Source organism: Gorilla gorilla, chromosome 2 (assembly GCF_029281585.2).
Source record: "Gorilla gorilla gorilla isolate KB3781 chromosome 2, NHGRI_mGorGor1-v2.1_pri, whole genome shotgun sequence".
In the NCBI taxonomy this organism is placed as follows: Eukaryota; Metazoa; Chordata; class Mammalia; order Primates; family Hominidae; genus Gorilla; species Gorilla gorilla.
This window is the reverse complement of record NC_086017.1, coordinates 72,448,352-72,462,338: the sequence shown is the minus strand read 5'-3', so window position 1 is coordinate 72,462,338 and position 13,987 is coordinate 72,448,352. Positions and strand designations below refer to the sequence as shown.

The window sequence follows — 13,987 nt, the reverse complement described above, 5'->3', positions numbered from 1 at the left end:
ACTGCAGACAGACCAACAGAACATAGAGTAGAAACAGGATGATGTGATTAACAGATAAAGAGGTTGTATCAGTTCACTGTTGCTGTGTAACAAACCACCCCGAAACTCAGTGGCTTAAAGCCATAGTCATTTATTCTCATTTGTCATCTGAAAATCAGTTGGAGGTTGGCTGATCCATGCCAGGCTCAGCTGAATGGCTCTGCTTTCAGTTCTGGATCTGGCTGGCCTTGGATTCTCACTTTGGGTTTGGCTTAGGTCTACTCCACATAGTTCATTCTGGGATCCAGGCTGAAAGGACAGCAGCTACCTGGAGGAGGCTTTGCTCACATTGGTGACAAAGACACAGGAGAAAAAGCTCAACCACTCAAGCATCATTTTAAGCCTGTGCTTGCATCACATTTGCCAATGCCCCGTTGGCCAAAGAAAGTCACATGGGTAATTTTAAAGTCAAGCTGCAAGGATGTATACTCTGCCTAGGAGACTGTCTTGGTCTATTTTCTGGTGTTTATTACAGAATACCTGAAACTGGATAATTTATAAAGAAAAGGAATTTATTTCTTACAGTCATGGAGGCTGAGAAGTCCAAGGTCAAGGGGCTGAATCTGGTGAGGGACTTTTGCTGGTGGGGACTCTCTGCGGAGTCCTAAGGTGGCACAAGTCATCCCATGGCAAAAGGGCTGAGCATGCTAGGTCAGGTCTCTTTTCCTCTTTTTATAAAGCCACAAGTCTCAGTCCTTTGATAACCCATTAATCTGTTAACCCATTAATCCATAAATAGATTAATCTATTGATGTGGGCAGAGTCCTCATGACCCAATCACCTCTTAAAAGCCCCACTCCTCAATACTGTCACATTGGAGATTACATTTTACAATGAGTTTTTGAAGGGACAGTATTCAAACCATAACAGAGGCCAAAAGGAGTAATCGCATGAACAAATCCAACATCAAGTGGGCAGGAGGAAGACTCCTCTCTTAGAGAGGGCAGGAGAGTGTGAATCCCACTGAACAATAATCTCATCTATCCCCTGGGGTCAGGAAGGGCCAGTGAAGGAAGATAAGAGGATTGGGAGTGAGAGGAAGTGTTCCAGGCACTCAGAGAAGGAAGTCAGAAAAATGAGAACAAGTCCTTTTGCCATAGCTGCCAAAAAAAATCAGACCCAAATTCAAGCCCCGATTTTATGTTTCCCAGACTGAGAAAACACAAAAGCCATTGCTCAGATGGTTTGGAAAACATTTGCAAGGTCAGCTCATTTCATGATGTTTGATTCCAGCACTGGCATTTGGATTACTTGTGCATCTTTGAGATGTCACTGAATAATTATCACCACACTTTTAGGATTTATTGAGAATCAGGCTAGGACGTATTTCCTCATCTCACAAAAGAAAGCTAGGAGAAAAGCACTATAGACATCTCCATTTTACAAGTAAGAAAATAGAGTCTGCAGGAGAGTCAGCTGTTGAGCATCACTCAGGTAGAAAGTGGCACAGCTGGATGTAGAAGCTAGGCTGCCAGATTCCAGAGCCTGCACTCTTAATCCTGTGCTGCCCGGATAACGCTGACTGCTTTGTATTAAGAACTTACATTCTCCCACTTAAGTGGGAGCAAGGCAGATTAGAAACCCTATAAGGTAGATGCTATTCATGTGACCACTTTACAGACATGAAGACTGAAACCTGAGAGGCTAATAAATGTGTCTGAGATCATAAAGCTGTTAGATGATAGATATAGAACAGTCTTACTCCAAAATTCCTCCCCACTTCACCATCTTCTTCATTTATAAATGAGGGGCATAGCCAAAGTTGTCTTCAGGACTTCTTCAGCTCAGAGGCTGTTGTTCTGTCTCTCCCAGTTTTTTTGTTGTCTTTCCCCTCATTTGGCTCATGTTTTCGGAGAAGCTGGTTGGAATGCAAAGGGGTGTGCAATGCATTTTATAATTCCCCTGGCCCAAGCCTGTCAGTGGCTTTTGCCTAGCTGGCTGTAGTGTAGGTTTTGTAAACTTTTGAGTCTTCTGGAGCCTGTAAGGTGTCTTAAGGCAGATTCAAGTTCCAAAGACACAATTAGCCAAAGTCTCCCAGTTATTTATGGGAACCACAGTTGCAACCATAACAAACAGCTCAGGTTACAAAAGCAATTTATAGGGAAACACCCAGTGTTGGAAATTAAATAGGAGGTGGTTAGCAGAATTGCTGAGAGGAGGGAATAAATGAATGCTTTCCCTATAACTTCATGGGGGCTCCTTTTTATGTCTGCCATGCAGTGAGCAGTTCATTTTCTCTAAAGATACTCAGGAACTAAGAATAAACAGATGTCTAGAAGAAGGCAGCTAGGTGATGGAGATGGGGCAGAAGAGCCTTAGACTGGGAAGACAAAGCCAACATTTCGAAGGACAAAAATCTCACCTCCTTTTACAACAATGGGGGAGGTCCTTGGGATGCCCCATGAGCTCCATTTCAGAGAAGGCAACACTGACATTCAAATCAGGTGATCTCTCTAATTTAGCCTTTGACAGTTCCTCACTATGCCATCCTGTTGCTTAGCTCCAACCTTGGAAAATGTGGACTTTCCTGTTGCCCAACTCTGTATTTTCTTATGAGTCAACCTTCAATGAATAATGCAATCTAAGCTTTCACAGCTGAATAGGATTTCAAAATAATACAGGCTCAGCCGGACTTCCAGTCCCCAGTCCTGCATGTGAAGAGCTTGGAAGTCATTGTTCCTGTCCTCACCACAAGAAAAACGCTGAACAAACTGAAAATCAGCATCTCTTCTTAGATCCATCAGAAATGAGGTTACAGGGCAAACCACTGCCCCCAAAATTGGAGAGACAGGCAGGCAGATCCAGAGAATCACACCTTACTGGAGCAGAAGCCCAAGAGCAGAAATGGCCACTGAAGCCAGTGCAGGGTTTCTTTTACTCAGTGCATCAACAAAAATTTGCTTTCAATAAAAATTGGAAATCATACTTGAAAAAACGTATAGCAGGCCAGGTGAGGTGGCTCACACCTGTAATCCCAGCACTTTGGGAGGCTGAGGCGGGCTGATCACGAGATCAGGAGATCGAGACCATCCTGGCTAACACGGTGAAACCCCGTCTCCACTACAAATAAAAAAAAAAATTAGCCGGGCGTGGTGGTGAGCGCCTGTAGTCCCAGCTACTCAGGAGGCTGAGGCAGGAGAATGGCATGAACCCGGGAGGTGGAGCTTGCAGTGAGCTGAGATCACGCCACTGCACTCCAGCCTGGGTGACAGAGCGAGACTCTGTCTCAAAAAAAAAAACACAGCATACAGATAGCAAGCATCAGAACCAGATTCAGATATGGCAGAGATGTTGGAATTGTCAGACCAAGAATGTATAAAAACTATGATTAATATGCTTAGAGTTCTAATGGAAGAAGTGCAAGAGGAGGTGGATTATATAAGCAAAGAGATGGAAGCTCTAAGAAAGAATCAAAAGGAAATCCTAAAAATCAAATACCAGGCTCTTGGTTTTAGGACAGAAAAAAAATCAGCCCATTATACAGGTATGCAAACAGACTCTGCCAATGACTTGGCCAAGGTTACACAGTTAGTGAGAAAATAAGGACTGAGATGCAGGTCTTCTATATGTGCATAAAGTGTGGTATACATTATTCCCTCCAGCCTTGATTCAATAGGCATTTATTGAAAGTTTCCTCTGTACTGAGCACTGAGCTAAACAACTGGAATATAACAGTAAGTAAGATGGACTTGGTCTCTGTCCTTATGAAGTTTATAGCATAGAATTTTCCTCACTTCCTCTTGAACCATACCAAATAATGTCCATGGATAATCAAGCATTGTTAAATTTCATTTTCAACTTGAATTTCATCTCCACACATTTGTGTGTGTGGAGGAACTCAGAGTTTCATGAAATCATTTTTTCAGCAAATGCCTATTGAGTGTGCTCATGTGCTTTGCACTGTGCTAGAAGCCAGGGGCATAGAACCCTGTCCTGTGAGTTTACATTCTGGCCAGAGACAAAGCAGCCAACAAAACAGATAAAGGAGTACATCGTACAGGTGACAATTGCTTCGTGGTGAAGTTTTCATGTTCCACCCTATTTAAATATTCCCCCCGCCTGCTTCCTGGTACTTCCAGACTCCATTTTCTGTTTTCTTTTTCTCCATAGCAAAAATCAGATTTGTGATATACGTAGGGGATGTGAAAGATCCGGTGACAAGATGGACATGTGGCAAAGAGAGGCAAATAAGAATGACGTCTGGGTGGCTGGCAGTTGCTTTAACTAAGCCGGGGAAGCCTTAGAGGAACAGATGTGAGGGAGAAGAGTTCAAGCTGAGGTTTGGACACATTTGATCTCAGACTCCTGGAGAGGAGACATTCCGGTGGAAATGTCAAGGAGGCAAACCAAAGTCTTCATCTCTGCCTCCCAGACAGCCCAATTTCTACAAAGCAAACGCCTCACTTATGTAGATGAGAGGTAGCTTAGCTTTTCTAGTACACTAAAGAACCCAAAGCCCAGCCTATCAATTAGTTTGCATGAGACACACTGCGATGGCACAATTGATTCCCTTGGAGTGGAATATCATGCAGTCCGCCTCAAAGGCAGGCCAGAAGATTTTAATGCAGCTGTCTCCAGGCAATTATTAACTTTCCTTCTTAGCAACAGGACCACGGCACTTTCATTTCTTGAAATGACACTTCTCTCTTGTTAAAGCCCACAGTTAATTTTATGAACCGCACCAATTTAACACCCAGTTCACATGAGCCATATACCTTGAATAAATGCAAATCCAGTCTCCGAGACATGAATTATGGCCTTATGCTGAGCATCACCATGGCAACTAATGACATCCCCCCACCCCCGACCCCAGCACCAACCTGCACAAAATCCAATTCTCCAAGGGTCCTTATTTGCCTAAAGTAGATGTGTTCTTGGCTTACTCACATATGCATTCGTAAATATCACTCTGTTGTCAAAGGTTTGCAGTGGATGTTTACTGTCATTTTGGGAGGTATATTCCCTATGTGGCAAATGTTGTTTTTTGTTCATGGGGGGAAAAATTCTAATGAAAATTACTGTGTGTATTTGATTAGCAACATTTGTTGATAACATATGGTCTGAGGAGGCTTCCGCAAATAAGAGGCTTTAAATAGTAAACAGAGATATGACTGTGATCAAGCAGATGCTCCCCAAACGTACAGAACAAGGTTGTTTTACCCATAGATTTTTCTGAGCTCCACTCTCCCAAAAGCATATTCTTCTCCCTCATTTTCTCCCCCAGATCAAAGTGTTCACTTTCAAAGTGGTGGTACTGTGGAACAGGTTTGGAGAAATAATGTGCTGTGACTTTAAAAGTCATCCCCATCCCCCTAAATATGAATCATCTGCTACTCATGTTTATTATTTGATATTAATAATGATGTAGTGTGACTAAATGAGTCAGCCAGCTCAAGTGGATTAGGAAGCAGCATTTGGGCACCACGTGTCTGAAATGCTATGATACACAAGCCCCAATTTTCTAATAAACTAAGAGTGCTAGAAAGAGCTCCATGAAGAATTTAGAGCAGCAAATTGGATCCCCATGGGGTCAGCTGTCTTTGTAAGTGCATGTTTATAGTTTGTCTTTGTGGATATGCCCAGATGAGCATACTGCTAATCTGCTAATGAAAATAAAAGTATTTCCATTAGGCCAAGTCAGCAATTTAACTGTTTGTAACAGAGATCGGCAAACTTTTTCTATAAAGGACCAGAAAGTAAAAATTTTCGGTTTGTTGGCTGTATATTCTCTGTCATAACTACTCAATTCTGCCATTGCTGCACAAAAGAAGCCATAGACAAAACAAAAATGAGTAAGCTAACTATGTTCTAATAAAACTTTATTGATGGGCATCAAAATTTGAATTTCATATAATATTCATGTGTTGCAAATATTCCTTTGATTATTTTCAGCCATTTGAAAATATAAAGCCATTATTAGCTTATGAGCCATACATAAGCAGGCCCATACCCATGGCCATAGTTTAACAACCCCTGGTCTATAATCCTAAAATGAAGACTTACATTTTTTAGTGCTTTCTATGTGCCACGTATTGAGGTAAACACCACATATCCAATAGCTTATGTCCTACATATCCTTCCGTCAAGGACTCCATCCTCTGGGTCAGTTCTATTTTTTTAAGAGACTGGGTATCACTATGTTGCCCAGGCTGGCCTCATACTCCTGAGCTCAAGCAATCCACCCACCTCAACCTCCTGAGTAGCTGGGACTACAGGTGCAGACCACTATTCCCATCTGGCTATATTTATAATAAAACTAAATATTCTTATCCCCAATTTATAGATGTGAAAGCTGAGATACTCTCACACGTTATAAGTGTTATTTCTGCACGGGGCATCTCACCCAAAATAATGTAATATCCATGAGGGCAGAACTTACATCTCACTCACCTTTGGATCCATAGCAGTGCCTATCATAGTGATTTGCACACAGTAGACATTCAGGAAGTGTTTCCTAAATGGAGCACTATTTGGAGATATAATCCCTAAGCAGTGAAAGTTAGAGCCTCATCTGATGCCAATATGGCACTTTTAGATTAGTCAGTTACACTGTTCATCTATTTATTTGCCACCCTCTTACAGGAAGTATTTGGTTTGGAATAGACACACATGTCCCAATACACATTCCTTCATCTTTGGAGGTGCCGCTATGGGTGATGGCATTTACAGTCTCTGCTTATGTGCTTGTGGCTGAAAAGACCAAAAGTAATAATAGCAGCTGATTATATAACTTGGTGGCACTTTCCATCACTATACCGTTGGCAGCCACATTGCTGCCAGCCCTTGGAGAGCCATTCCTCAGCCTTCATGGATTGACGCCTTGCTCCCTGGAGAGCTGTTGTATGCTGAGTATCCTCTGCATGCTGCCAGCTGCTGTGTGCACTTCAGAGAGTTTGTCTGCTCAAAAAAAAAAAAAAAAAGAAAGAAATCAACTCCTCAAAGAGATAAAAGCCCTCAGTTGAAAGGGGCAGTCACACCTTTGGTTATTTCATGTGTCTCACCTCTCTACAATCCCCTGAATTTAGTGACATGGTTATTCTGAATTTGTCGCTTTCCTAGTTACTAAGCAAATATTTACTGTGTTCCAGGCCCTGTGTTGGGTGCCATGTATATTATTATATAATATATATTTTATATTATATTATATTATATATATTTTATATTATATTATATATAATATATATTATATATTTTATATATTATATAATATATATATTATATATTATATATATTATATATTTTATAATATATAAAATATATATAATAAAATAAACCACAGTAAAGCACTCTCATTTAATGCATGGGCTTTGAGGTCAGAAACTCTGAGTTTGAAGCCCAATTCTGTGATTTGTCAGAAATATTAATTGAGATAATTCATTAGAAGCACTAAGCCCAGGGCCTGGCAAATCATAAGTACTCAATAATTGGTGGCTATTTTTAACGTTTATGTAAGCTAGTCATACAGTGTGAGTACAGTGGAGGAAAGGATGGGATCACAGAATAGGGACACCTAACCCGTTTTACATTATCTACTTCGTCTTCAGAGAGAAGTTAGTCAGTTAACCTTTCCAACTTCTGCTTGCAATAAATATTATCCACCTGTGGCCTTTTCAAATCAAAATGCAATTGTATTTCAGTTCTGGGACACTTTAAAGAGGTATTCATCTTAATAGCCACAATCAATTGTACAGCAAGGGCAAAGAAATGAGCAGAGAACAAAAGAGATTCATTTTTGGGTGTGTGGCCCCACCAAAAGGCCAAGGTTTTTGATGCTTCCTCCACTGGCTAATTTGTCTGTCTGGGATATAGTGCTCTGTGAAGTATATTGAACACGTGAAAGAAATTCAAAGTAAAAAGCCAGAGTGGCCCAAAGTCCCACCAGTCTTGAAACAGAACTTTTCTTTTCAGTTACAGAGGTAACTCATGTTGATTTAATCAAGACATAAAGCAGTGAATGATGGAATGAGCAAGGGAGGCAACATGGTGGCCTGATTCGGAGTTTGAATTCTGAGGTCACTAACTGCCATTTACTCCTTGTGTGTGACCCTGAACATATTACCCAGCCTCTCTGTGACTCATTTATAACTCTGGAGGTGATAATTGTAGGCATTTCACAGGATATCCAAGAGGCTTTCAAATGATCAAATGCATGTATGGCTGTGTCACACTTTTGAGATAGGAATTTGTGCCTAGCACATAGTAATCTGAATAACTATTAGCTATTTCTATTACAAATATAGCCAGATCTCTCCGTGGCTACAAAAGGACAAAGAATGAATATTTTTCATGACATTTTTTCCTACAGAGGAAAGGAAGATAAGGAAGGGTGCAAATGTGTAAACCTTCTTGATTCTTCTAAGAGTAGGAAGCATTGACAAAAATTGACAGAATTCTCACAGAATGCAATGACTGTGGCTAAGACCAAAAGTTTCATGTCAACAGCCAGTGTCAGCCAACATCCACTTCTCAGTCCAGGCTAACCAGACTGGGGTGACATTGGATCAGAGCCAGCTTGAGGGATATGTGACCTGTGTAGCTGCACAGCTCCTACATTCAGAAGGGGCCCCCATTTGATTTAATGCTCTTTTGTTGCCATCTCGAAATTCTTAATAATTTTATCTTCGAGCTTGTGTTTGTGACATCCCATGGAACGATGGACTGTGGATTTGAGGAGAGGAAATACTCAAGAAAATGAAAATGCTTTATATTTTAGTACCTTGAATGGCACTTTTTGTGTGTGTTTCGTTTTGGAGTTTTGGAGTTTGTTGTTTTTTTAACAAGGAGATCTGCATTTTTTATTTGCACTGGGCCCTGAAAATTACACAGCCAGTCCTGATTAGATAAGAGAACTTCTCTTTTGGCCTGCTTCACTGGACCAGGTTACCATTTTGAAATCTGATAGTTAAATAGTTAAACTGGGATTCATTAGTGACCTGACAGCTTGAGGTGAGCCAAGGGTCATGGTGGGAAGCACAGCTGCAGGCCTGGTGGAAGGGAAAAGAAACTCAGTGTCCAATAGGATGGGGTTGTCAGGGCAGCCTCCAGCGGCCTGAATTCCGTCCAACCGGTGGGTTCTCGGAAGCACTGACTGCCCCACAGTCAGACTCTTGTTATACGCCTTATGAGCTGTGCATCTTTGGGTAGCAGCAGGGGTTCAGGCATCCTGGGTTGGTACCCACTGAACATGCCAGGAAATCCATCCACACTGAGGACAGTAGCATGGAAACACACAGTGGGGTATCTCCAGGACACTGGGCTCAAGTTCTCTTTGTGGCTTAGCGTTAAAGCTTCTCATTTCAGAACTCTTTGGGTTTCCAGCAGAAATCTTTCTCATCCCCATGACCAAGTATAATGAATGCCCAAAGAGGTGTCTTTTATTTTATTTTTATTTATTTTCCTTTAGAGACAAGGTCTCACTCTGTCACCCAAGCTGGAGTACAGTGGCGTGATCATAGCTCACTGTAACCTCAAAGTCCTGGGCTCAAAGTGATCTTTAGGCCTTGGCCTCCCAAGTAGCTAGGACTTCAGGCATGCACCACCATATGCAGCTAATTATTTTACTTTGTTTTTTGTAGAAAAAATAAAAAGCCTGGGTCTTTCTATGTTGCCCAGGCTACTCTCAAATTCCTGGCCTCCAAAAGCACTAGGATTACAGGAGTGAGGCACCACACCCAGCCATGCAAAGAGATTAATAGTACAATTAATCATAAGTAAATTAATGGTCACATTTTTTCCAGTGTTGCTAATCACTAATAATGCTTATTACTGATAATTTTTACCATAATAGCAGCAACAGCTTTAAAATGAGATTTTGGGTTCTGGTCCAACTTGGTCATAATTCCCGGGAATAAAATAGGCAAGATCTTTGAGTGTCTCCTCAGTTTTCTCGTCTGTGAAATGGCAATGATAATAGCTATTTTACCATTCATCTGTGTAGTAGAAAGGGCAGTGTCAATCTTGTTTCCTTTACACAGGGTCGGTTACTTAGTAAGTGCTTGATAAATATGTGTTGGGTAGAAGACACAAAGGATACAAAAGTATAGTAAGATAAGGGGACTGATTTCTAGTGTTCTATAGTACTACAGGGTGAATATAGTTAACAATAATTAATAGCATATTTTCAAATAGCTAGAGAGGATTTTGAATGTTCCCAGCACATACAAAAAATGATAAATATTTGAGGTGATGGATATGCTAATTACTCTGACTTGATTATTACACATTGTATACATGTAGCAAAGTAGCACTCTGGGCCAGGTGTGGTGGCTCATGCCTGTAATCCTAGCACTTTGGGAGGCCAAGGTGGGTGGATCACTTGAGGTCAGGAGTTCGCAACCAGTCTGGCTAACATGGTGAAACCCCGTCTCTACTAAAAATACAAAAAAATTAGCTGGGCACGGTGGCGGGCACCTGTAATCCCAGCTACTTGGGAGGCTGAGGCAGGAGAATCACTTGTACCCGGGAGGCAGAGGTTGCAGTGAGCCAAGATCATGCCACTGCACTCCAGCCTGGGCAACAGAACGAGACTGTCAAAAAAAAAAAAATAGCACTCTGTACCCCATCGTATTAGGGTTCTCCAGAGGGACAAAACTAATAGGATGTGTGTGTGTGTGTGTGTGTGTGTGTGTGTGTGTGTGTGTGTGTGTGTGTGTATACACATATATATAAAAACGGGAGTTTATTAAGTATTAACTTACACCATCACAAGGTCCCACAATAGGCTGTCTGCAAGCTGAGGAGCAAGAAAAACCAGTCTGAGTCCCAAAACTAAAGAACTTGGAGTCCAATGTTGAGGGCAAGAAGCATCCAGCATGGGAGAAAGATGTAGGCTGCTGGAAGGCTAGGCCAGTCTCTCCTCTTCACGTTTTTCTGCCTGCTTTATATTCCCTGGAAGCTGATTAGATTGTGTCCACCAGATTAAGGGTGGATCTGCCTTTGCCAGCCCACTGACTCAAATGTTAATCTCTTTTGGCAACACCCACATAAACACACCCAGGATTAGTTCTTTGTATCCTTCAATCCAATCAAGTTGACACTCAGTATTAACCATCATACCTATAAATATGTACAATTATTACATGTCATCTAATCATTAAATAAATAAATATAAATAGATAAGCAATAATCACTATTACTAGAATACATCTCCTTACCTTGGGAAGGGAAAGTAGTCAAAATTTGTTGGGTTCTAAACCTGTTCCAAACTTGCAGCTGTTTGTTCTTTACAACTAGTCTGTGAAATTAGCTTGTTTTATAGCTGAGGAAATTGACAGGGACATTAATTCCTTGCCCCAAATTTCATAGTTTGCAAGTGACTAAGCCAGGATTTGAACTAAAGATATCTGGTTCAAAACCCTTGCCATTGCTAAGACAAAGATTTCCTATCTCGGGGTCTTGCTGCAGTTGCTGACAACCACTTAGGAGCTTCTATCTGTACCTCAAACGTTTTGCTAATGTGTTTGAAACCTATCACTTTTTGTCCTATCTCATGGCCTCCTCCATGTCCTCTCTGTCTCTACTAGGTCTGTTGTGCTTTCTCAGTGGTTTCATGCACTGAGATCCCCATGGATCTGGTTTCCCCTCATCTCAATTTTTCTGGTCTTCTTTTGTCAACTGTCACTAGATTCCTTGTGTCTTTAATAGGATTTATTTGTTTGAAGACAACACTGAGACTAGGACGCAGGTTTCCATAATTTACAAAAGAAGAATATAAGCAGCCAACAAACAGGGTAAAATGTTCAAGCCCACTAGTAGTCAACAAAATATCCATGAAAACAACAAAGATAAAATAGGCCAGAAGAAAAAGTGAATAATGATACTCAGAACAGGCAAGAAGGAAGCCCTGTGATTTGCACTCTCATTCCCAAATGTTGGCAGGATAGTCACTGCCTTTGTGGAAAGCGTTTTGGGAATAGGCATCTCAAGCCTTGAAAGTGTGCATTGAGGAACACAGCTCCTGCAACAGTGTAAGATCTCTAAATTTTTGTTGATGAAAGAAGTGATCTCCTAGCTAGGTCTCTATCCCAAGGAAACAATCAGAGATGAAATCAAAAATTAATATCTAACTCCTAGCTACTCAGGAGACTGAGGTGGAAGGATTGCTTGAGCCCGGGAGTTCGAGACCAGCTTGGACAACAGAGTCAGACCCCCACCTCAAAAAACAAAACAAAATTAATGTTCAATTCTATTTCAATAATCGAACAATGGCTAAATAAATTATGGTACATATAGAAAGTGTAATATTATAGAATCATTAAAAATCATAATGAGCATTTTAAAGTATGGAAGTTGGTCATTGTATAAAGTAAAATGAAAAACTTCTCTAAATGAAATTGTATCTATGCTGTTTTCTAGTTGTGTAAAAGACATTATATTTGGCATCTTTCATTTATTCAACAAATATTTGTTAAGTTCCTTCTATATGTCTAGCACTGTGCTAAGTTCTGGGTATGCAACATAAAAACACAGTCCCTGTGCTCATGGAGCTTACAGAATATTAGGGGATTCTGCTATAAAACAATGACACAAATCAATAATTTAAATCCAGTGATTGCTAAGATGCAAAATTAAATAGTGTGCTAAAGAGAGGTTAATACCAGAACCCAGTTTAGATTGGGAGATCAAAGGACAGTGGTTTTAAGCTGAGCCCCAAAGACATAGCCCAGTGAATGGGTGGGGAGAAACATTGCCAACAGAGGAGACATACATATAACAGGTCTGAGATGGCAGAGTCAGGAGGCTTGTGAGATTGGAGCAGATGAGTGGCAGTCCATAGGTAGGGGTCCAGATTGCCCCCTGAGTGCAATGGAACAGGTGCCATGGACCTGGGGCTCAATGCAATCCAGTTAACACTTCTGGAAGATCACTCTGCTTGCAGGCACAGAATGGATAGAGATGAATTCTCTGTAAGAATAATAATGAGTGAATGAAGAGGCTGCATTTGAAGGGCACATCAAGGGCTCATGTGAGCCACACCTGGTGCTCTACCCAGATTTTGGGTAAGCCAGGCTCCCAAGTATGGAAAACTGAGACTCTGATATCCACAAACTATGAGCAGGGAATGGCATTTCCCACATCCTCATCCTTCTCCCTTCCTATCTCTCTTTGACCTTAACAGGGTGGAGCTCCATAATCTCCTTATTCAACTCATCTTTGAATGCCAGTGAAAATGGGGCTCCCCACCGCCCCATCACTATTGTTGAAGTCTCATTTGAAAGTCAGGTGTTGGCTTGAACCAAATGAAGCCCCATCCCAAGATCTACAACTGCAGTTTCCACGAATGAGGAAGTCAAAGGATGCAATGAAATATTAGTGATTTCCCTGGAATCGTTTGTAGATACAGCAAATGCATGGGAACAAGTTCTCACCAACATGAGTTTGTGCTAATTTCAAGTCATTCCTTATAGTGCTCTGTGAAGACCATGGCAACTTTCTGAGCATCTGTCTTTCATTTGCCTAACAAGTTAACACTTTTGTTACTCTGGCAGCTTTGAAGGGGAGGAGAAGAGGATGTGACAGCTAATGCTGCCTTGGGTTAACCCTGCATTCACCTGACCTGGAAACAATGGAATAGTTTAGACTCATCAAGGCAGATATGTCTACAATGACCTCTTTGATTCTGTCTGCAGCTGGGGCACCCAGGGTGACTTCTCCACAACCCATGCACTGCCAGCTGTGAAGGTGAAGCTGTTCACAGAGAGCACAGGCGTCCTGGCCTTGGAGGACAAGGAGCTCGGGCGGGTAAGCACTTCTTATCACAAGGGGAACTCCACAGAGAGGATTTCCCCAGCTAGGTCTCCAGTGCACAGGTCACCAAGGGGCAGCATTGCCAAGTGCTGAGAGGCTCAGTTTTGAACTTTAAATCCTGGACTCCACTCTACATTGGCTAGGTGACCTTAAGCAAGTTCCTCAACCTCTCTGAGCCTCAGATTCTCTTCTACAAACCTGG

At 41.5% G+C, this 13,987-nt stretch overlaps 1 protein-coding gene across 12 annotated transcripts in view; it reads left to right on the top strand.

Moving 5' to 3' along the window:
- Positions 1–13,987, top strand: part of CADPS (calcium dependent secretion activator) — a 476,794-nt gene that overhangs the window by 266,763 nt on the left and 196,044 nt on the right. For all 12 annotated transcript variants that reach the window (XM_055383622.2, XM_019024533.4, XM_055383621.2 and 9 more), the window contains exon 7: positions 13,668–13,779. In XM_055383622.2, the coding sequence (XP_055239597.1) occupies positions 13,668–13,779 (112 nt within the window). The remainder of the gene's footprint in view (positions 1–13,667; positions 13,780–13,987) is intronic.